This window comes from Electrona antarctica, assembly GCF_951216825.1.
Source record: "Electrona antarctica genome assembly, chromosome: 11".
NCBI lineage: Eukaryota > Metazoa > Chordata > Actinopteri > Myctophiformes > Myctophidae > Electrona > Electrona antarctica.
The window spans coordinates 42,894,989-42,919,988 of NC_136792.1; the positions used below are offsets into that span (position 1 = coordinate 42,894,989).

Below are 25,000 nucleotides of genomic sequence, written 5' to 3' on the forward strand. Positions count from 1 at the left end.
TTAGCAACCCCATTTCCATATAATCAAGATGTTCACAAAACGACTGAAGAGGGTGAAAAAGAGAGAGCAAACTAAGGAGAGACTGTGTTAGGAAGAGGGAGATGCTTTTATTGAGGCCTAATCAAATCACACAGGGAGAAGCTAGAGTACCGTATGTTCCTCTTTTTCAGACTCTATATAATGGGGCTCTGGAGCAGTTTCAGAGAGAGAGAGAGAGAGAGAGAGAGAGAGACCTAATTTTGTAGTCAGCTAGACATGGGTTACATGGCGAACGAAGGACAGCTGCTGTGCATTCCAGACGGGGTCGAGACGCCGCAGAGCAGTGGAAATGGCGAGGCATGAAGTGCACGTTGCCCTGCCGCTGCTGGCAGCTCAAACTGACACAGCCCACAGTGGAGATGCCAGAACATCTGGGCGGTGGTGACACAGCTTCACCATCGTTCTGCCTCGCCCAGACGAGCCTCTTCATATATATATATATATATATATATACTTCTTTTTTTTTTTTACAGAATATATAGTTTTAAAGTTGGTGTAAAATGTATGATTTGTATTGAGTCCCTCCAAAATGCAGAACAGACCGCATCCCCCCCTTTGTTAATCTGAACAAATGTACAGATTAGAACTGTCGAAGGCACATTATCATCACGTCTTCAGCAGTGAAAACACATGGAAAAACACTGTCATTCTTTTCTGGTGTCTTTTCTTCATTAACTTGAAGGTAAGATTTTACATTTGCTTCGTTGCTGCATTTTGGGTGGGAACCCCTTTTGGTGTTAGCATCATGTTATGCTTTAGCTATTGAAAAATAGCAGATCTACAAGCTCATAGTGCGCCACCGAGTGGCGCGCTACGAGCTTGTAGATCTGCTATTTTTGAAAAATCTAAGAACCACTGACATAGAAACATAGCTTTTTCAGAAAACTGTCAGGATGTAGAAGACATTTTTAGAATCTGATCTCAGGTCAAAATGGGTTAAAATCCAAATCGCTTCACAAACAAATTCTTGCGATATTGGCCAAAACTCCAGCGATGTTGCCATGGTCTATTCAGTGAATGATGCAGCGTATTCACGGGGTGAGAGAGGCAGGACTTCTCTCTATTAGATGAGGACAGAGAATTAGCATATGACACAGGCAATGAGTACCAGCTTTAATCACTTCCACCCGCAGAGGCTGATAGACAGGATGAGTCACAGTGTTAATAATTATCGTTATTAATAGATGATGGTAGCCGCTTTGCTTTTGTTCTGTAAATCAGTGCTGCCATTTCACAGAGCCACACGGATGAAAGAATGGCATTTTGTCGAGGTTCCACATGGGCTATCTTCGCCTCTATTTATAATGCCTATTTCAGAGTTTTCCGTGGAGTACTCCATTCTGTACTCTGTATTCTGGTAGCCAGTGGCCCAGGGAGGGAGGGAGGGAGGGGGTTGCCCACTCCCATCCACATCTAATTAGATCAGCAAGTCATCAGGCACTGTTTAAAGCCATCAAAGAGAGCGTTTGTCTCCCGCTGGGTGCCCCCTGGCTGTGAGGTGGAGAACAGTGAGCCTAGTGTGCGCGCGTTGGGAGAGACCCCTCCTCAAGACAGCCCACCCTCAGTCAGTTATACACTGCCACCACCCACACCGACACCACCACCGCTAGCCCTGGGTGACATCACCACCTCATCCTTTGACCCCCTGAACCCTATGTTTGACCCCGTGTTGGTCAGGGCGACAGTGGCTCCTCTGTTTGCAGATAGGTTCAACGTGGCAGGAGGGCTGCTGAGGGTCACAAGTGTCACTGTTGACCAGCTGACCCCACTCACTCTTCTTGAATACCACATAGTTTGCCAGATGCAACAATTCCAGAAATACATGAAGAAATCCTTCTATATACATTAATTATGAAAGTGTGCGTGTGCGCGTGCGTGCGTGCGTGTGCGTGCGTGCGTGCGTGTCTGTCCTTAGCGTATCTCAAGAACCGCACCAATACTGATGACATCAGGCTGCAGGCATCTCCATATAATCTGGGCATAAAAGGGACAAGAACAGACGGATGCAGCAGAGATCTCCATATGAGCATAAAAGAGGGACAGATAGACACAGATGGGCACAACGGATATTGCATTATTGTCCGGTGCCCAACAGATCTAGTATACGGTGTATATGGGTTCAATTTGTGGCGGATGGGCAGGCAGGCAGGCAGGGTCTGTCTGTGATGGAAGCGTAGCTGTGCCGCCCCATACCGCCATGCCCCATGTCCATACTGCACTGGATATTTGTGACAATAACCCAAGAAACAATGGGCAGGTTGTTATCACCTATCGGCCTAGCGGGTGTGCAGTGCGATTCTGCATTGTTAAGCAACAGTTCTCCGACATCTGTGCAAATGTTTTATGTTATGCCCAAAGCATAGGGGGGGAGAGAGGGGAGAAAGGTTGGAGTGGGAGTATGGAAAGAGGGGGAGAGAGCCTAAACATTGAACAGAGAGAGGGTGGGAACGGGGGGAGAGAGAGAGAGAGAGAGATTGAGCCTATTTCACCCACCGGTTAACCCGTCCGATGGCAGGTACGGTACCATGATGTGTCTTATTACATTGTGCGTGTGTGTGTAACACTTTTTTTGTTGCAGTAAACCTATGTTCTTCAGGCTCCACAGGCAATTGAGGCTATAGTGTTGGCTTGTGTATGTCTGAAAAAAGTCTGCGTAATCGGTGTATTTGCGACAGCTGCCGGTTAGATTGAATCCAATATCGAGACAGCGTCCGTCTAGACGGAACGTAATTGTTGAGACAAGTTGTTGATCAGGCTCAGATACAAACTGTGTGGATTGTTTATCCCAGTCTCAAAGAGACCCCCCCCCCCCCCACCCCCGTGTGTTACCGGTTGGGATGTTCTGTTCCGATATCCCTTGACTCTTATCCATACACACACACACACACACACACACACACACACACACACACACACACACACACAGGTACACCCTCTTTTCCTGCCTCAAATAACACATTCTGTCTCTTTTATCTCTGTGATGGACAGATCTGGAATGTGGAGATGTGCCTCTGCTCACTCCAGGGAGTAAAGAGATGATGTCGCAGGCCCTGAAAGCCACCTTCAGCGGCTTCACGAAAGAACAGCAACGGCTGAACATCCCCAAAGGTAAAAGGCCTTATCTGTGGCTTGCTTAAAGTCTCTCCAGTCCCAATATGTCTCTCGTATAAGTCCCAATAAGTCTCACGAGTCCGGTGAAAATGACTCTATTCCGTCTTCTATAAATCAAAACCCTTCCAGAACAGTACTGCTGCTGCTCCTAATCCTCTATGACCACGTTAGTACTTACTGTAATATTCCTATTACATACATAACTTACATGTTCATCACAACAGCAAGTAGGATACCTTGACGCAAACTGTATAATTTGCTTCCCAGCTCATGTCTGGTTCACTCCATAAAGGCATCCCTTTTAAGAGGATTCTCCCAAAACTCAAGAGAGAGAGAGAGAGACTCCCACAAATCTCCAAAATAGCTTTACATTACATACATTTACGCCCCATCAGACTGACTGACTGACTGACTTGAGTCTAGGATGCAGAGAATGCAGACGTAGAGTCAGACAGACAGTGAAAATAATGAGTTACAGTCCCTAAATTGAGGGCTGACCGCAGAGCCACCCCGAGCTGCACGGAAATAGCAGGGCTTCGGCTATTTGTGTACGTAGTAGTGTTCTATCGGAAAACCCTGTTTTTTTTTTTCAGCAGGGCTCTGCTGCCACCCATATGTTTACATGGCCCACCGCTAGCCAGCGCCGTGCTTGCCTGTGATAGCATTTTATTGGTTGATGTATAAACCACATGGGGGGGCTCTGTGAATGTGAATCGAGAACAGTAGCTGCATATCTTGAACATTTGTTTTCTCAGGATAATATATGTGGGGGTTGACGACGACGCTCTAGACTCTAGAGATGTCACCTAGATTCAAACTGTTTAGCAGGTTGTTCTTTTCGTATTACTCACACCGTGACAACCATGGGACGGGGGATAGATAGCCTTGGGTCAAATACATGGCTGGTGATTTGCACTTGGTGTCACACTCTGAATATACTGTATGCACAGGTGCGCAACAAGTATAAATCATCCGTCAGATGCTACACAGTCAAATCACGAGTGTTCATTTAACCCATTTAGGCCTAACGTCGAAATAAAATAAAACGTTCGCTCTGAAAGAATATATATTCAAAGATTTGTGCCGCATTTTTACGATTTAAAAAAATAGCAGACCTACAAGCTCGTAGTGCGCCACTCGGTGGCGCGCTATGAGCTTGTAGATCTGCTATTTTTCAATAGCTAAAGTATAACATAATGCTTAGTTAAAACACCAAAAGGGGTTTCCGTCCAGAATGGGTTAACTCGTGAGTACAAATGTAACCAAATGGACCCTGGTGCGTAACTCTGTTGTTCAAGTTTATCCTAAACTCCCGTTATGAGGCAATACACAGTGATCCAATTGAGCCTAAAGCGTGGCATATTTATTTTTTATTAAGTACAAATGAATATTTCATTTTGACCTGAGATCAGATTCTAAAAATGTCTTCTACATCCTGACCGTTTTCTGAAAAAGCTATGTTTCTATGTCGGTGGCGCGCTACGAGCTTGTAGATCTGCTATTTTTCAATAGCTAAAGCATAACATAATGCTAACACTAAAAATGGTTCCCGCCCAAAATGGGTTAATCAACACTTTTTTTTGTTCGATCACTTGACTCAGTTATGCCTCTCCGTTTCCCCCCTTCAGACCCCAGACAGTGGACGGAGAACCACGTGGGGGAGTGGCTCACGTGGACCGTGAACGAGTTCAGTCTGAAGAACGTGGACTTCCACAAGTTCTGCATGAACGGAGCCAGCCTGTGTGCGCTGGGCAAGGAGCGCTTCCTGGACCTAGCGCCCGACTTTGTGGGGGACATCCTCTGGGAACATCTAGAGATGCTTCAGAAAGGTGAGGTCATGGTGATGATGATGATGCACTTGAGTGTTGATTTTAGAATTTAAAATGTATTTTTTTTCCTTCTTTCTTAAATCAGATATATCATACAGAGGGAAAGGCCAAGTGAGATGAGAGAGAGAGATAGAGAGAGAGAGAGAGAGAGCGAGAGAGCACAATGTAACAAAGGCAACGGAATGAATTTGATCAATTTTGACAAGTCAAACTGTATAAGCGTCATCCCACTGAGTCACCATTGGCAGCCTTTGTGGATGATGATTATGGAATTATGTTGCACTATTCTTACAATAGACAATAACTACAGTACAGTCACAGTAGAAATCCAGCCAGTGTGAAAGCGCCATTTCTTTACACTTTCAGAGTTAAATTACAACCCCAGATTTGATAGTGTGCGTTGCACGTGCGGCCGCGCGCTTACGTTTCCATTCCGATCGTAACGGGAGCCAAAGAGGAAGACATAATTTTGCGCCCGGGCGGACCATGAATTTTTGATAACGCTAGGATGCGGTTACATGATACATGAAATCAATGACGAGGTCACTGATGCTCATTCATTCCTATCTATTTTTCATGAAGAAGACACAAAGCATTTCCCTGGCAATGGCTTGACCTCCAGCTTCCAGGAATCCCGCTATACCTCAGACTACTTTGTCAGTAAGTAGATGTTGTGAGAGCAGCGGGTCAAACACATTTAATACCATTTTCATACAATGTCTTTCCGTATTGCAGGTTAGATCCCATTACTAATGTCTTTTGAAATACTACTTTCCTCTAGTCTAAAGCCTGATTTGTGCTTAGTCATGTGATAGTGTCTCGTGCCAAAATAGCAAGAGTCCCTGCTACAGTATTTCAGACGTTGGACACTGTTGTATGACAAGAGTATTTATGTACTAGGCATATCTCTTCCTTTCTTTAGAGGGTAGGCACATGCATGAAGTGAGTGGCAAAGTGAGTTTAACGTCGTTTAACGTCATTTAAAGGACCACTTCACCACTTTTCAACTTCTCTTCCTATAATTGGTCCTAACTAATGTTCATGATAAAATACCACCATTTTTTCCTACTCAGTCAGTGTCTCATAGGAGGGCTGTGGGCAGTTCAGAAACCCGTCCACCAGTGACATCATTGATGGTGAATCCAAGCTAATAGAAATGGCAGGCTTTCTTTTCCTGAAAAGTTGCAATGCAAAAGTTGAAGCCATCGTTCTCACGATAATAAAATCTAAATATATTTTAAAACAAATCTTGTTTAAAAAAAAATCTGCCTAATGATGATGTCACTGGTGGACGGGTGTCCGAACTGCCCAAAGCCCTCCTATGAGACACAGACTGAGTAGGGAAAAAATGGTGGTGTTTTATCATGAACATTAGTGAGGACCAATTATATGAAGAGATGTTGAAAAGTGGTGAAGTGGTCCTTTAATGCAATCCGATTCTGTTTGGATGTAATGTACGGGCTAAGGCCAGAGAGTATTTTTTTGCCACTCAGTAGGCAGGTATGATGATGATGTCACGTGCATACCCTCTATAGTATACCACTTTGATAATTATGTGGTGTTAATTCATCCAGTCACATATTCCTTCTTATGAGTTATGATTACATTTGAAATTTGAAACTTATTCTGACTGAGATGCGTTAACCCATTTTGGGGCGGGAACCCCTTTTGGTGTTTTAAACATTATGTTTATTTAGCTATTGAAAAATAGCAGATCTACAAGCTCATAGCGTGCCACCGAGTGGCGCGCTACGAGCTTGTAGGTCTGCTATTTTTGAAAAATCGTGAAAATATTTATTTCAGAAAACTGGAGGATTTAGAAGATTTTTTTTAAATTTCGAGGTCAGGCCTAAATGGGTTAATGCACAGTTCAGAGACACACAGACGTATATTTGTCTGTCTATGCACATTCATTCTGTCTCTTCGGGTCCACTCACTGCACTCGCTAATCGTTGAGTCAGTGGAGAGACTGAGAGCTAAATGCCAACTGGCTGGACTGGGCAGACCCTGGATCAGATTTAGAATGATGGCTGTTGGTTCACATCGGCATTGTTGTCCGTCTCATTGCTTGGCACATAAACATGTCTTTGGCCCGGCTCCTCGGTGGCAGCAGAAAATGAAAACATAAAATTGATCGATGTGTCAGTAATACGTTATACACCATTTTCTGCCGTAATGGACAGCTGTGGAGGGGGGTCGTTTTGTGACTATATCGTTATCAGTTGGCCCATGTTATTCATCCATTTATCATGTATATTGATAGCCGCATTATGACTCTGACATGTAGCAAACAGTCTGATTTGTAACAGCAGAAACCTGCGTCAAAGTAAGAGGTAGTTAATTTCACTCTGAGCGTGTACAAATGCACACTTATGGACCCGTAACAGTTCTACTTTGTGCTTGTTGCTACTGATGCCAAGCGTGAGATCAGAGTAAGCGGAGTAAATTAAACCTAGCTAGTCAACAGGAAAATAGATAACATGCACTGCATAGCACACACACACACACACACACACACACACACACACACACACACACACACACACACACACACACACACACACACACACACACACACACACACACACACAGACACACAGACACACACACAGACAGACAGACAGACAGACTATTTAGAGCACCTCAAGGTGTGTCTGTGCCATAACTTATGTGTAACATGCATGCTATTTTGATTTCTTTATTATCCTTCTCTTTCTCTACTGTCCTTGATTATTTCTTGTAATCTATGAGGACACAACACAAAGAGAACAAACCGAAATACATTTACTCTTTTGTACTCTTGACATAACATTAAAGAAAATCTTGAAACTTGAATAACATATCCTCTGATGAATTAGTCATAAAAAAACACTCGAAAATAATGACTCCAACATTATATTTTCTATTTTATACTCTTAATGTGACATTAAACTTGAATAACAACATAGCTCACTTATACTCTCCTCCTCTGATGAATTAGTCATTAAAAACACTCGAAAATAATGACTCAATTTATTTTTGCTCTTTTATACTCTTAATGTAACATTAAACTTGAATAACAACATAGACCACTTATCCTCTCAATCCTCTTATAATGATGTATTAGTCATCAAAAACATTTTGTTTTTCTCCCCTTCCTCCTCCCTGGTTTCCCTCTCCTCTTCCCGTTCCTCCAGGCTACGGCATCGAGCACGCCCAGTGCGTCCCACCGTCCGAATACTCGGAGCCCGGCTTCATCACGGAGTCCTACCAGACGCTGCACCCCATCAGCTCCGAGGACCTGCTGTCGCTCAAGTACGAGAACGAGTACCCCAACGTGATCCTGCGTGACGCGCCCCTCAACCCGCTGCAGGTGGACTACTTCACCGTGAAGCAGGAGGTGGTGTCGCCCGACAACATGTGCGTGGGCCGCATCAGCAGAGGTGAGGGGACGCCTGGATTTAGGTTCTCCGTCGTCATTTGGATTCCATTATAGAAGCCACAGCATGGCTTAGGGCAGGAGTTTTTTTTCTTCTTTTTTTTTTAAAAACTTGACAAAATAAAAGTGTTCTTTGTGCCTCAACACAATACCTCTCATTTGCTGTGAATTTCTGGAGGGGAATATTTGTGAAACATTTTATTTCCATACTCTGCACCCCAGTATTGGTTGGTTGGGAGGGGATCCGATTTGTATAAGCTTGCCTTGGTGTGACTGTACTAAAAAATATAGAGCCCCGCTCTCCGCTGGCCGCTGTGTGGCCCGCGCTGCGTGGCATGGGACCGGACCTTAGTATTTTTCAAAAATTATTAGTGGACCTTCAGCATTTCTAGTTGAGGACCCCTGGCTTAGGGTTAACCCTAAAGGTGTTTGCACACTGGTGCGTTTTTCAGGGCCGAATATCGGAGCGAATTTCGGAGGATGTTAAAAGAAGGAAAAAAAATCAACCTCACTTTATTTCAATCATGTTTGTACACTGCCGCCGAATATTTCGTCCGCATAAAGTTTTTTCGGACCGTGGTCGATTTTATCCGCAGCAAAAAAATTGTTCTCAATGTCTTGTAAAACGGCTATTTTTTTATTTTAAGATTAGAGCATTTGAAGTGATCAAACTATATATTATATTTCATATAAAAGCAAAGATTAAAGCCTCAATCTATGGTTTCTTCTCCTGGTTGGCACTTGGCAGTATGGACACCAGTGACAATATTACAAAAACACCATTCATTATACATAATGGACCCTATCTTTCACCACCCCTTACGCCTGGTTTATCCCTAAACGTATTTGTCATGTTTTACTTTTTACATTTTAAAATGGTTCACCTACCCGATCTACATCGACACGTTGTGAGCTTGTAGTTCAGCTATTTGAACTATTTTAAAATGTTTTAAAAATTTAAAAATTGGCAAAAAGGTTTAGGGATAAGGGGTAAATAAGGGGTGGCACAAGATATGTGCTCCTTTCACACTGTTTCACAAATCACACATTACGACCTGGTCATACAAACAGTTTTGTGTCTAGGTAGGTGTCTGAGAGAATGAGTGAAGGTGCTAATAATACTTCTAAAATCTTGTGCCAAATCATTGTGCGTGTAAAAAGAAACACAAGCAGCCCATAATAGTCGGCTAGTGACTTCACAAATGCATCTCATACGCTTGGTTAGGGAGAGGAAAAAAAACCCAATTATTGTCAGAGTGAAACATGAACTAAGCCACACCCCTTGGCTTCTATGTGAAACTGATCAAGCAGCATTATTTTCTTTCCTCTTTTCTCGTCTTAGCGTTGAGGTTCTCGGTAAGGACAGCCGAGGTGTCAACACCCGCCAGCTAGCGTGGGCCCTTCTCATGAAACTCTTGTTTGCTCTGCCAAATGCACATGGTTGTTTGCTTTCCCACTGATAGTTTAGAGACGAATTAGCAGTGCGGTTTTACATCTAGGCCCATAAAGCTGGGATTTCGTCTCCCAATCCCCCAGCTGTACAAATGAATAGCAGGGCATCACAGAGCTCCAACACGCGGGCCTCCTTCCAACGCGCCTTGAGCGGTCGCCTGCAAGGTAAACGAGGTCCAATCCGTTGTACATCATAAATTCCATGCTTTCTGGCATCGCGTTGCACTCCCCCCCCCCCCCCCCCCCGACGTGGGAAAGTATTTGTGGCACCGGCGATACCGACATGTGGCTTCAATTTGCAGCAATTGAAGATCTCGGCATCAATTGAGGCATTGCATTATCTTCATTCATTTATGACTCTCAATTGAACGACTCTATCTTATCTTTGCCAAGGCCAAAAATAGCTATGGCAATTTGTGCAATCGGCGTCCAATTAAGAAGCAAAACCAAATGGCAGCTGTTTACGAGAAATGGAGTGTGAAATAGAAAAAGACGTTGCATCATACAACACAATAAAAGCCTAGTCAGAGGCCGCGTAATTTATCACTTTGAACTGTGAAAGCTGCTATCATAATTTACTGTCCCATTTCTCGAAAACTACAGTTGCAGATTAAAATAAGTTACAGCTCATAGTCTGTTTACAGACTGCAAAAAGTTTTATTAGGAATATGATTACAGTCAGGAACTTACACTGTGAAACACATTTCTTTGAATGGAGACATACAGTACAACTGTATCAGTCTGTTTGACTTTATTATTTTTAGATTACTGTATTAGGTACCGGTATAGAGGGTATGCGCATGCTTAAAGTGAATGGCACATCGAGTGGCAAATCGAGTGGCAAAGCAACAGGCAAAGTGAGTTTAACATTGTTTAACGTTGTTTAATGCAATCAGATAGGACTTTTCTGTTTGGATGTCTGGGCTGTCAAGGCCAGAAAGTAGTTTTTTGCCACTCAGTAGGCATTCCTGCATAACTTCCTGGTTTGATGATGATGTCACGCGCATACCCTCTATTAGGTATGCCAGCACTGCAGTCATTGTCATAAACTGATTGCTCCCTCTCTTTCTCCACCTCTCTCTTCCGCCTCTCCGCTCCCTCCCTCCCTCCTTGCTCCATCTGCCCCAGGTAAGCTGGGCGGCCAGGACTCCTTCGAGAGCATCGAGAGCTTCGAGAGCTGCGACCGCCTGACTCAGTCGTGGAGCAGCCAGTCGTCGTTCAGCAGCCTGCAGCGGGTCCCGTCCTACGACAGCTTCGACTCGGAGGACTACCCCGCCGCCGCCGGCCTGCACGGACACAAGCCCAAGGGCACCTTCAAGGACTACGTCAGGGAGCGCTCGGACCTCTGCAAGGACAAGCCTGTCATTCCGGCCGCCGCTCTCGCGGGATACACGGGTGAGTTGGCCTTGGTTAGTTAGTCTAGCTAGCCACGCCGTGATGCTGTCACACCGTGACATGCTAATAGTGCAGTGATGTTCACAGCACCAGTTTTACACACGATCTAGCACCTCTTATTAGGTGCTGCCAGACTTACTAAAGAGCCGTGCACGTTCTCGGCTGTGTGCAGCTTCTTTTTCTGGGTTTTTAGACAGCTGGTGGATGGAAATTAAGCTCCACGACTTGCGCGACGGCCAGATTCCAGGAAACGCTCTCCTCCGCGCAAGTCGTCCATGGAGGTGGAGCTTAATTTCCATCCACCAGCTGTCTAAAAACTCGGCTGTCGACCGTTTTGCGCTTAGGTGTGGAAACAGTGATTGCTCTGGCGAGGTGGTTGTGGGTGCTTCAATCCAGTGTAAGACCTAACGCGCACATAACACAAATTCAACCCATCCGTCCACAGCTGTGCACATTACAGGAAACAAACATAGATTTGGTTGGTAGCTTCTTTTCTCTCACCTCTCTTTGTTCTTGCCTTGAACGTCTTCATTTCTCATCAAACCCCCCACTTATCTGCAGGCCACATCTCTCTCAACCCATTTTTCCTACCCCAGGTTGTCTTAGCAACACTGGTGCAACACTGAAACGATGTCTGCCTTTGCACTTTACACGAGAGTCAAATGATCTGTTAGATCTCGCATGGCCTTTTTTCTGCTTGTGCATACTGTATGCTGAAAGAGCATGTTTATGTAGTACGTTCTCTGTGTTCAATGAGATGGCATCTACTGTACAAAGTTAAAGCAAACAAACTCTCCAAGCTATTTTAGTCTCTCGTGGCTTTTGTCTTGACAATGGCACATGAGAAAGTGTTGCTATTTTGGATGCTTCTGGTTTGGTTCGCAGTGTGCTGATTTGAACCCTTAACCCATTTTGGGCGGGAACCCCTTTTGGTGTTAGCATCATGTTATGCTTTAGCTATTGAAAAACAGCAGATCTACAAGCTTGTAGGTCTGCTATTTTTGAAAAATCGAAGAACGACTGACAGAAACAAAGCTTTTTCAGAAAACTGTCAGGATGTAGAAGACATTTTTAGAATCTGATCTCAGGTCAAAATGGATTAAGCGGTATGACCAGATCTATGAGCCCATGGAAACCATATAAATGAAGTATCGCAGATGCAAAATTTGCATTATTTGTAAAGATGCACATTGCGATAGATTTATTCAGCGTACTGAAATACAGTCTGCTGTTTTGAATCAATTCCAGCTGGCCCGACATGATGAAGACAGTAGGCCTTATACTGTATGCACCTGGTCAGTGGAGGCTCAGTGGAATTTCCATGGAGCTTTTGTGGTTCAGAATATCCAGTGCTAAACATGAACTATGTGCCAGTCTTGGCTCTTGGTTAAATTCGGGACACAGAGGAATGGAATTTGATAGTGTGTAGACGCTGTATTGCGACTTAAACGATGAGGTCTTTTGGGACTTTTCAACCCGGGTTAAATTGCTGTCACAAGGCTGCAAGGTTGTTCGCTTGGACATAGGGGGAATTCCGAGCAAATCATTCAAGGTCAGACGCAGAATGCATACCTCAGATCTCATTACAGAGAATCCCACAGTTGGCTTATAATTGCTCATCTCCAAGGTTATCAGTTCAAACGATGCCTATTGAACAGTTGGCCATTCACTACGTCGCGTTGTCGTCATTTACATGTAATCAGATATATTAAAAGATAAGAATTCCGACAGCATGTAATAAATCACACCATGTGAAAGTCATTTGTCATTTTCAATTTACAAATGGAACGTTATTTGACTTGTAAGGCACAAAGTCGTGCAGCCTTTCTTAGTACTTGACGTACATTTATGCAGTTAGAAATGTTACTTATGTAATTAACTTATCTTTCTTGAGAACATTTTGTTTCATCCATTTTGCCTTTAGCAAAGCTCTTGTGGGTGGACAATTTACAGATAAACAACATCAATTATTGTTCTGATACTATAGAGCGAGAAGTCTAAGAGCTCCCATTTCAAAGCCTGATGTTCCTAATGTGTATTTTCACCAGAAAGTGTACATTTTCTCTGAGCTTTTAGCCTTTTACTGAACCAAAGAAAGGGAGAGAAAAGAAACGGAAAAATATGTCTGAAGGATCACCGTTCCCACTGTTGGGAATGTATGTACATCGAAAAGATACCCTTAGTCATATGCTTCAGGATACAGTAAAATGCATATTCTCAAGGACAGAGAGAGACTGAACATTTAATAGGGAAAAGGGCAGGGGGAACACCGCCTCAGCCTACCCCCCCACCCCTCCCTCACCCCAGGAAAATGGAATCAAACCTCTGAATAGAAAAACAGGTTTATCCCGTTTTGACCTGGGAACGATTCTATAAATGTCTTCTAAATCCTGACAGTTTTCTGAAAAAGCTATGTTTCTATGTCAGTCGTTCTTCGATTTTTCAAAAATAGCAGACCTACAAGCTCGTAGCGCGCCACTCGGTGGTGCGCTATGAGCTTGTAGATCTGCTATTTTTCAATAGCTAAAGCATAACATAATGCTTACACCAGAAGGGGTTCCCGCCCAAAATGGGTTATATAACAACGTCCCACATCGATGTTTGACAGAGAGACAAGCGGCTTGACAAGCCGGTGTAGCTCCGTTTCCTGTCCCAGGCATGGGGGTGACAGGCAGCCAATCGTAGCGAGGACAGGAGCCTGATAAGGGACTGGTGCTGGGAGAAAAAGTGAGGTTCCCGACTGTGATCTCTTGAAGTTTGATACCGTGTTTTTTTTCATAAGCCTCTCTCCGCCCGCCATCCTAAAACCTCTGTCTGGACTGGGAGCGCTATATACAAGGCAGCTGTTCAACATGCATGATGTTATGCTGTGGTCATCCGTTGCTGTCATCATAGCTTTCTCCAGTGTTTCCCCTAGCCGCCCAGAAGCTGATAGTGTGGGGGGGAGCAGTGTTGAGTTTGACAGCAGATTTTAGTCTTTTTAACCCATTTTGGGCGGGAAGCCGGGAACCCTTTTGGTGTTTCAAGCATTCTGTTATACTTTAGCTATTGAAAAATAGCAGATCTACAAGCTCATAGCGCGCCACCGAGTGGCGCGCTATGAACTTGTAGGTCTGCTATTTTTGAAAAATCGTAAAAATGCGGCACAAATTTTTGAATAGGTATATATTCTTTCAGAGCGAACGTTTTTTGAGTGGTGCAACCACTCCAAGGAACAGCAATGTCCGTGTTCACCCATGTGTTCACCCACCTATGTCACTATGAGCACGAGTATCAATGACCAAAAGTGGCGCTGTTGCTGCCTGCTAATGAGAGACAGAGAGAGAGAGAGAGGAGGGGGGGGGGGGGGGAAGTTGCACCACTCAGTTCACACGGGTGTGATTTTTTTATTTCGACGTCAGGCCTGAATGGGTTAATCTATGCATAATATGACGACAAACGCATTTTATATTCCTTCAGAACTTTTTCATACACCTACAACTCTATGCAACTGTATGCAGAACTCTCCTCTATAGCATGCCTTGGTGCAGATCTATAGCAGTGCTATGAATGCAAGCTCTCCACCCTTTCACCACCACACTACTATACACCTTTGAATGGGGACCATTGTGCATGAGGGTCTCTTGACATTTATTTAAATCCTTATTTTTTGAGTACCAGCTCAGTAGGCTGGTAAATGGTCATTCATGTGGGCCCACTGTTACAGTAGAAGACATGATATGGGATGTTGAGACTGATGCTTGAGAGTCACTTTGCGCGGATCATTTTGTATATAACATACAATCAAATGATGTGCTTGAAATGTTCTCAACTGCTTCTGCGGTTTATTTTTATTCACACTATTGAGAGGTGGTGGTGGCTATACTATTTCAACAGTGCACTTCTTGGTAGGGCTGCACGATTCATCGAAGAAAGGTCGAGATCTAGATTCAGACACCTACGCAATCTCATTTCTAAATTTGAGCAAGAATCGTGCAGCACTAGTTGGCTGTCCGATTCATTTTCGTTACCCTTATGTTTTTGCTACAAGAGAGAGACTTTAAGAGAGGTTTAAGTCAAGCACTTTGATGTTGTCTGTTAACAGTAAAAAAAAATAGTTGGCTCCAGGTGCCACATTTGAAATGTAACGTTCAGCAACTACAGTAAGACAATAAATATTTTCATAGAAAAAACGAGAATCGTGTGAAAATTGTGATCTCAATTCTTGTGGAGGAAAATCGAGGTTCACATTTGAGCAAGATTCGTGCAGCACTACTAGCTTTGGTGAAAGGCACATCATCTAAAGAAATCGCCAATGTTATAGTATAAGTATGACATTTGTTGCCCCATCCTTTTAGCTAGAGTAAAGTGAGCTCGGAGATGACTTTCTTTACTTCTTAACCGACGTTTGTTTTTTGTAGATGGGTTTCTTTTTTGGGAGTTCTATAAGTGTTGCGTTACGCTTTAAGGGGAGGCAACCTCTTGCGCCCCCGCTTCAGTTTTGCTCAGACGCCATGCTGCACTTAAGCAGGTGAGATTTCCACACAACCTGAAAAAACGTCTGGTGGTTAGTTACTGAAAGCCACAAGATCAAAGCGTACCACGGTGTATCTAGAGCAGACAAAAACCCAACTTCTTTCTCTCGCTTTCTGCTCGGCTTTCCCTCCAGTTTCCACTAAGTGCTTCTAATGTGCAATGAATGCAATAACCTTGAAGTTCAATTCACCACATTTAGTCAATTTGCTTAGTCTGCAAAATAAATCCAATTACTCTTCATGGTTAAAGGCATTCCTGAACATTATAAATGGCTTACTGTTTTGTCTCAGTCTGAGTGATTAAAATCACTTTTTTCAAGGTTTCAACTGCAAGGTGCATAATAGGCAAGGGTTTTAGTTTATGCATTGTGGATGGACTGTGCAAGGGCATTGACACACACACACACACACACACACACACACACACACACACACACACACACACACACACACACACAGTGTCGAAGTGTCCTTGAGCAAGACGCTGAACCCCTAATTGCTCCCGATGTACAGCATGGTTTCCTCCGCCATCTGTATGAATGTGTGTGTGAATGGGTCAATGTAATGCAAAATCTATGTAAAGCGCCTTGGATAAAGGCGCTATATAAATGCACCATTTAACACACACACACACACACACACACACACACACACACACACACACACACACACACACATTCAGATCCCCCAACTCTGTTGCTGAAGTAAGAAGACGGCCCTTTTTTATTTTTAAACTAATGATTTAATCAGAATAGAATTCATACTGACCGTAGACCTCCACGCTGTCTAGGGCAACTGGCAGACAAAAGAATACATGATGAATGGAACTCTTGTATTCGGGAGGACATTTATGGTTCCATTGCTATGCCTTAGACTGACCCAGATTAGAAAGTTAAATCTGTCTCTCTTCAGAAACAAAGATTTCCTCCTCACTCTAAAGATGTTGTAGACAGCAATGTTTTGCTTTTAGACCTAAATGTAATAGCCTTCTCCTGATCTTAGACCTAGACTTCTCCTTCTTTTTCCATAATGTATTTAGCAGAAGTTAAGTCGGCCTCTTTTAACTTGCTAAATATACATATTGTACTATTTGTTATTCTACGTGTCGTATTGGCCCTACTTATTCATTCAACCTCTTCCCTCTCTTGTCATCTACTCTCCCTGAGGCAGCCATAGCTGAGTGGTTAGTGAGCTCGTCTGGGGAGCCAGAGCCCCTGGTTGTCCCAGGTACGATGCCAGGCCAGGCCAGCAATGTGTCGGATCGATGTGTGTCCCTGAGCAAGACTCTTAACCCCCTTGAGCACCGTAGAATGGCTGCTCACTGCTCCTTGTTGTTAGATGATGGGTAAATGCAGAGGACGAATACGTTGAATAAGCACATAAGTGACATTCGTGACAAAAAACACCCCAAAGGAGTGGGGATTATTCTATTCTATACTCTGTGTAGCCAGAGGGCCTGTCACCTGTGTAACCTATCACCTATCACCTACCTGCCCCATCTTGAGTTAACTGGGTGGCCCCATTGTCAGAAACCCTGTCGTTTAACCTTAAGGTCACCAATTCGATCCCCCGCAACAGCAATACGTCCATCAACAGTCAAGTGTGCTCTGAACGCATCGCTGGACAAGAAACTAAAATGCTCCTATTCCGGCTGACTCGTTTGAAAACAAATCCCTCACAAAGCTCAGACAATCGTAGAATGACCAAATCACTGAAAGTAGCAAACTCCCACGGGCAAGTTAAAAGTTATTCAGACTGAATTTCTCTTTCGTGCAAAGTTGCAAACACCCTCCAGCTCATGTCTGCACTTTCTGTGGTCATTTTCTGCCCTCTCCGTTGCTAATTTATTCTGGACCGTTTTGTTTTAGGTGACCATGCGACACATTGTATTTGTAGCCCATGTTCTTTCCTGGTTTGTAGCACTACGGTATCTAAAGTCTGAAACATGAACACACACATGAGAAGATGTCTAATTGTCCCTTCCTCCTCTCTCTGTTGTTGTGTGCTGCAGGGAGCGGTCCCATCCAGCTGTGGCAGTTCCTCTTGGAGCTCCTGACTGACAAATCCTGCCAGTCCTTCATCAGCTGGACAGGCGACGGCTGGGAGTTCAAGCTCTCTGACCCCGATGAGGTGAGAAGTCATGCCCCCCCCCCGTAGACCACCATAAGCCACACATGTGTGTGTGCTGGGAGCTTCTGGGAGTAGTTGGGCAGATGAGCTACATGTCTATTTACTCCAGCAGTATTTATTTATGTATTTGTTTATTTAGAGTGGCAGACTGGAGGAATTATGAACTGGAACCACTGGCATGACAACTTAACCCATTTAGGCCTGACGTCGAAATAAAGAATATATATTCATAGATTTGTGCCGCATTTTTACTATTTTTCAAAAATAGCAGACCTACAAGAGCTTGTCGATCTGCTATTTTTCAATAGCTATAAAGTATAACAATGCTTACAACACCAAAAGGGGTTCCCGCCCAAAATGGGTTAATACATAGATATTTGATCATTTGTCACGGAGAATACATTGTGAAGGCGTTCAGAAGAACACAGCAATTATTTGCAAACTTAACAATTGCATAAAACATTCAAGTCGTGTTCTGTTCCTCACCTCCTCCGACCTCATCCATCATTTTTTAATTATCCAGCACCTCAATTTACAATTTACAATTTAGGCATTTAGCAGACGCAGCAGACTTAATCCAGAGCGACTTACATTAAAACATGGGAATACATCACATATGTAAAATGCATTTGTCAAGAAACATGCGTAAGCTAAGAACGTAACTAGAACATATCTATACATGACACTATACATATAAACTATACATATATGCTATACTATGCTAGCCTGGTATCCAGCCTGCTTCGCTACGTTCGGCGGATTTTTTTTTCTCTCTTCGCTTATCAGTCTGGAAAGCCTCCTATCTCCAAGGGAGGCGGGACATGCCAAAAGCTTCGAAACCTAACGTGGCTTCTGATTGGTCTGTGGTGCGGGGCGGGACAAAGCACCAGTGAGACGTCATAGCAAAGCGCAGCTACTGCAGTGTGAAAAGCATGGAGGGTGGCGCTGGCTGATGACGTAGGTTGCCTAACGCTACTCTCATTCGTTGGAACAACATCCAATCAGCAACGACGTTGACTACGTAACATATGTAGTTCTAGTGTAGTTCTGCAAAACCTCCCAATGGGAGGCTTTCCAGACTGATAAGCGAAGAGAGAAAAAAAAATCCGCCGAACGTAGCGAAGCAGGCTGGATACCAGGCTAATACTATGCTGTACATATATACTATGAAGTGCTATGACTACGAATGCTATCTAAGTCTAGATAGTGTATTATCCCCTTTATACCACTGCAGTTTCGTTATCAAGATTAAGGTTTTTTAGGTGTCGTGAGATGCCATTTCTTTATGTAACCAAGATATTGTCGAGAAAAACAATAAAATTGCATTTAGAAACGGTTGCCTTAGTTTTGAGGGGATTTTTTCCATCACACCAAGAAAGAAATAATTCTCCATCTCATCCATAGCTTTTACACACTAAATGTCATGATGAATGTCACGATGCCCCCCTTACTCTCAACTAATCATGAAACGCGTCATAAGAGAGCCTGTGATCTTTCATTCATTCAAACATAGAAACACTTCACCATGTCAGCCTGCCCCCAATGTCAGCCTGCCCCCAATAGGCCTATCTCACAGCCCCCTTTCCACGCCCCCTTCCGGTAGATAGTGGTGTCATTTAACATTAGCATTTACATGTTTTTTTCTCTGGAGAATCTAAGTACATTTCCTAATGTAAAAATGTGACAGACCAATATTATTATGAAGCAAAAAAGATGGTAAATCAGCTCGAACAGATAGAACAAACCTTACCTTGAGAAAACAAAAGTTGTAGACTTCTTAAATAACCTCTGTTAACATGTAGTGTCTATGGAGTGACGTCACGCTATCACCACTAACGCGGAAAGGGGGCGTATTAAGGGGGCGGGGAAATTCTGTGAGATAGGCCTATACTGTTCCCACAAAGACGCTCCCGTGCCATGGACACATTGAAATGCCTAAAATAAATACATAAGTAAATGCAGTAAGTTACCATGATGGTCTCATACGACCTATAGGTCATAACAATGGACATAAATGTGTTCAATTGGCACACAACAATGGACAGCATTATGCCTTGGGACATTTATGGACAGTGTTCACAAGAAAACTCTCCAGGTGCCGAATTAGTTGAATATCACTGTACTACACCATAGAAAACTCCCACACAGGACCCAGACAGTGCTACGTAGCTGCGACTAGCCTTCTTTTGTTCTTTTTGGGTCTATTTGAGTCGAAGTGTGGGTGGCAGAGCTTAGTTCCAAGGGAGTTACACAAGTACGCTTTACAAAATGCAATCCATATTGAATATCCTCACTGTCGGGCAGAAACCTTGTTTTAAATATTAATCGTTAATGTTGGTAAATACATTTTGCTCAAATGTAGTGAAATCTGCAAGCATCTCCATCGTTGAGAGAAATGTGAAGACATGTACCTATAATAATGTCATACTCAAACTAGGGACACCAGATTGAAAGTGGTCTGTCTGTGGATTTCATAAATCCACAGACATGGAATGTTTAACCAGTTAAATGTATTCTCAAGAGCTTGTAACTATATAACTAACTCTATTGGAGCACAGGTTCTTTTTTACATTTCCCAAACATTTTCGGTTTTGGACATACATGGTTTCTGCCCACCAGAGTGACAATATAGAGCTTTTGAAATGTAAAGGTTCATTGTGCAGTGCACAGCTAATTGTATAATGACAGGGTTACCATTGATATATGTGTGTGTGTCTGTGTGTGGTATCAGGTTGCTCGGAGGTGGGGGAAGAGGAAAAACAAGCCCAAGATGAACTACGAGAAGCTGTCGCGCGGCCTGCGCTACTACTACGACAAGAACATCATCCACAAGACGTCAGGGAAACGCTACGTCTACCGCTTTGTCTGTGACTTAAAAAGCCTGCTGGGATATACCCCAGAAGAGCTGCACGCCATGTTGGACGTTAAGCCTGATACAGACGAGTGAAAAAATCAGATTTAAAGGAAGGAACAAGGAGCCATGATGGAGGACTCTGGGCTCAGAAAGTGGTCTTAACTGTTCGGTAGAGTGGGTAACCGTTTTTTGGGGGGACCAAAACCTTTTTAATAACGACTTATTGTGGTCTTTGTTATTTTTTGAAGCTCTTGTCAGACGCTGTTTTAAAAAGGAAGCACATAGGCAAACGTGCAAATTCATACTGTCTCGCATTGGACAAGTGTCTGTGTTTTATACAGTATACAGGTATTACTTAGAAGCTCAAGGCAGACGGTGAGCTGTCTGAGTCAACGTAGCGCTTTCATTCTGCCCAGGTAGCACAAAAACACACAGACAGTGAGGGAGGGAGGCAGTGAAAAGGAGGGCAAGGAGTTGGACGGTGGGAGAACGCAAAGAAAATCAAGTGAGGAGAGAGAACAATTTATTTGTTGGATGAGCAGAGCATGAGTTGGAAAGGTTTCTATGAAAACTCCCAAAATGTAACTGAGGAGAAAGCAATGTCATATTTACATGCTCACTGTTTCTCTGCCTCGCCGCACACAGTAGGCAAAGGTTAGAGTTCTCAGTTTGGACCAAAAAGTGTTTTCGTTTGTTATTGTTTTGTTGAACTTTTTTTAGAAGCATATCCTTGTGCCAGTATTATATTATTGTTGAAAACTCCTAATGTGAGCCTATCATTCAGTCTTATGTTGGAAAATGTCATATTTGTTTTGTTTTCCGATGAAGGTATTGCAGTGAAAGCAAACGTTGAAACCAGGCGCTTTAAGTTCGTCCTGCCTCTCCTCTCTTCAGAAACCTTGAAATGTGCTGATTTGGTTCTCAGACGACACTAGACACTGGCCATGATACTTGCAGGGTTCGAGGACCGCTCTCTTACTCATACCAAGAGTGTCTGAAAGACAGGCAACTGAAAGTAGCTGTTGCTTTTGAAACTGACGCATTCACATGTTGTGTACGCGTCTAGAGAAAACGTATTGTGACTGACACTTCTGTATTTTTATGCATACGTTGCTTACCGCCAGTATTAGCTATAGACAATCTGTATACGTGTTTGGGAATGAGTTGTCTAACTTGGTAGCGAATAAGCACAATTCATTCCGCACATCATTTCCCAATTTGACTTTTCCAACAGAGCAGTGAGATGTATGTATGTATGTTCATGCTATCAAATCACAAGTAGTCAAGAGACTGATTTATTTTTCTTTTCTTTTTTATGTAAGAAAGCCTAAGAATGTTTGTCTGTAGTCACTAGTCCATGCTGTCCGTTAAAGGAGCATTCAGTGATTTGGGTGATTTGGAAAAAAAAACGGTCCACCCGGTAACAAGATGTGCACACGCTCTACAGTGGGGGAAGTACAACAGACCAACAGCACGCGCACCAATGCCAGCCACACTCGATCATGATTGGAGGAAGGCACCTCTCATCCTGATTGGATGAAAGCTTTGCCACCCAAAGCCCAAACCGAAACTAGGGTTTTTTGACCCCAGGGGCTCACTGGGGACAGGGAGGAACTCCTTATATGGTCAGCACACTTTATAGTAGGGAGGATTATCCAAAAAATAAGTGATAGTTGAATTAAGTGAAATCACTGAATGTACCTTTAATGGCTACCGTTGAGCAAGGGCTTTAGGTGCAGTTTTGGATAACATGACGAGCAGAAAGTAGTTCAACGGAATGTAGATGGCAACAGAAGCTGTGTGCAGGATAGGTTAACTGGAAAGAAGAAGCTATGGATACTGTAGGTAAAAGGGTTTCTGGTGATGTCGGGTATAGCAGAATGATTAACGAAAGGAATGAAGGACTTAATTGTGGTTCTGTCGTGCATTGCCTGCTTGGATGGAGGTCTGTGCTATGCGAGCTGTACTGTGTGTATATATATAGGGTTTTATTTACCACTGCAATCAATATTGCCTATGGCAATTGGCCTGCAAACAGTATCCCAAAAGATAAGAAGCAGGCGACAGGCGTACAGGACTAATTGTAGGGAACTGAATTAACTTCCCAAAGAACGTGCATTACTTATCCATCGACTATGATAGCACTCGGAGTGCAATGGGGAACTGAAAGTCTCTCTCATGACTCAACTTGTATTTGTGCAACTTGCTCAAAATACAGGATATAAAGTAGATTTCACTGGTTCTAGCTTAAGCAGAAGAAGGGCAGCATTTGACTCCAAATGATCAGTGGGAACAGTGGCTATACAGTATACACTGGCCTTCTGGGAAAAGCCAAAGTCAAGAAATATCATCTTCTTAGAATACAAATGTTATTGTTTACAGTAGCTGAATGTTACCCATATGGATGGGAATAGCTTTTGAAATGTGTGTTTGTACAGATTGTATTTCATAATGCTTTTATTGAGAACCAGATTAAACAAATAAGCACGAGACAAAGAAGGAATAATAACCAAACCCCCATGTGAGGTCTTCAGCCATAGCACTCTGGTTACAATCCACATTGTTGGAAGACAGAGACCAGGATTCTCTCACTTACCGGTAAAAAAAGAAGACAAAAAAATAAATGTTTACTTATCTTTTAGTGATACATTGGACATTACTTGGCTTTAGGACCAGCCAAAATGCTTTTGCTGTCTTCTTTTTGAGATTGTAGGATTGCTGCATGCTCAACGTGTTTAGTTGGCAATGAGCATGGCTTGTCCATTCTCAGTTAGCATCGTCCCACAAACACTCACTCATACTGGATACTCTGCGTAGAGATTAAAAGGTTCGCCAGAAGGTGTGCTTTGTTCTCTGTGAATTCATCATTTCAATCTTATGCACATTTCTTTCTTTGCTTCCTTTGTTTGTTTGTTTTATGCAATGTTCAGGTTTTCTTTTTCCTCCACATTTTTATTTTATTTCTTTTAACACATTAAAGCGTATTCCTGCACAGCAAAATCCTCTGATACTTTTTACGTTGTGCTAAATGAACAATGAGGATTTTGCTGTTTTCATTGATATAACGTCCTCAAAGCCGGTTCCATGTTTAAACATTCAAATGTTATTATTACCGTTGGCTTTTTGTGTTAAAGGTGAAGCATTTTGTATCCTGTACTGTTAAATTAAGTTCAGATGTCAGGAAAAAGACTTGGTAAATGTCAGTTTGTTGCACACGTCTTAATTATGATCTTTACTTTGGCAAGAATATACATACCAATACATATACATAATATGCATATCTCAGATTGAATTCCTTTAATAGGACAACCTTGTTTTCAGATTTTTTTTTAAAATATTTTATAGTGTCTGTATTGTTTTTTTTATTGAGATCATTTTTTATGTATTTAGTTCACAAACATTTGAATATTTTTCAATAATTTATATTTTATAAAAGACAAGAGACGCAGACAGCTGGTGCTTTCATGGGAAATAAAAAGGTAGCGCAAGATTAAAAAAAATGTAGCGTTTTTTTATTTTATATATATATATATATATAGAAAATAGACTGTCTGCTAGAGGAACAAAAAAGGCTGATGCTGGCCCATCAATGACTTCTGCTGGAAAGTTTTATAAACTGTAGCTTCTATTTCTAAAATCTACTTAATGTACTTCAAAATGTTATGTTATATAAAAATATATGTGAACAAAGCTTTCAGAATCCTCGTGGTGTGTTATTGTTGTGATTGATGAAGTTATCTCATGTTCATGAGCAGTGCGTCATAATTCATGAAAGAAGTAGTCTACTCTACAGCAGTGGTTCCAAAACCATTTCAGCCTGTGACCCCAAAAAATGGCAATACGTAGTGCTTTCAAATTTGATACATATATATATGGTATAATGGGGCTCAATGGCAGCTCTATGGCACAAACTTTGGCATGCTATTAGTCCTACATACTTACACCTAGCAACCCCATTCTAGCCTACTTAGGTTCATCTTACGGTGGACATGTTTGCCTGAAAAGGAATCTTTGAAATGTTTCATAGATTTAGAAATATAGTGCTTTCAAATTTGAGACATTTATAATGGGGCTCAAAAAGTGTGACGGAAAAGCATGATGAAAAAGCAACTAGTAGCATGCTACTAGTCCGACATACTTCCACCTAGCAACCCCATTCTAGCCTATTTAGGTTCATCTTACGGTGGACATGATTGCCTGAAAAAGAATCTTTGAAATGTTTCACAGTTTTAGAAATATAGTGCTTTCAAATTTGAGA

The 25,000-nt window shown here is 42.7% G+C and overlaps 1 protein-coding gene across 3 annotated transcripts in view; it reads left to right on the plus strand.

The window, feature by feature from the left end:
- The window catches only part of ets1 (v-ets avian erythroblastosis virus E26 oncogene homolog 1), a 61,284-nt gene extending 37,037 nt beyond the window's left edge, over positions 1 to 24,247 (plus strand). For 2 of the 3 annotated variants that reach the window (XM_079513613.1, XM_079513615.1), the window contains 7 exons: positions 3,028 to 3,147; positions 4,779 to 4,979; positions 5,562 to 5,639; positions 8,156 to 8,401; positions 10,978 to 11,244; positions 17,770 to 17,888; positions 20,620 to 24,247. In XM_079513613.1, the coding sequence (XP_079369739.1) occupies positions 3,028 to 3,147; positions 4,779 to 4,979; positions 5,562 to 5,639; positions 8,156 to 8,401; positions 10,978 to 11,244; positions 17,770 to 17,888; positions 20,620 to 20,835 (1,247 nt within the window). In that variant the 3' untranslated portion in view covers positions 20,836 to 24,247. The remainder of the gene's footprint in view (positions 1 to 3,027; positions 3,148 to 4,778; positions 4,980 to 5,561; positions 5,640 to 8,155; positions 8,402 to 10,977; positions 11,245 to 17,769; positions 17,889 to 20,619) is intronic. The other variant, XM_079513614.1, reaches the window with a different exon arrangement.
- Positions 24,248 to 25,000: the final 753 nt, after the last annotated feature.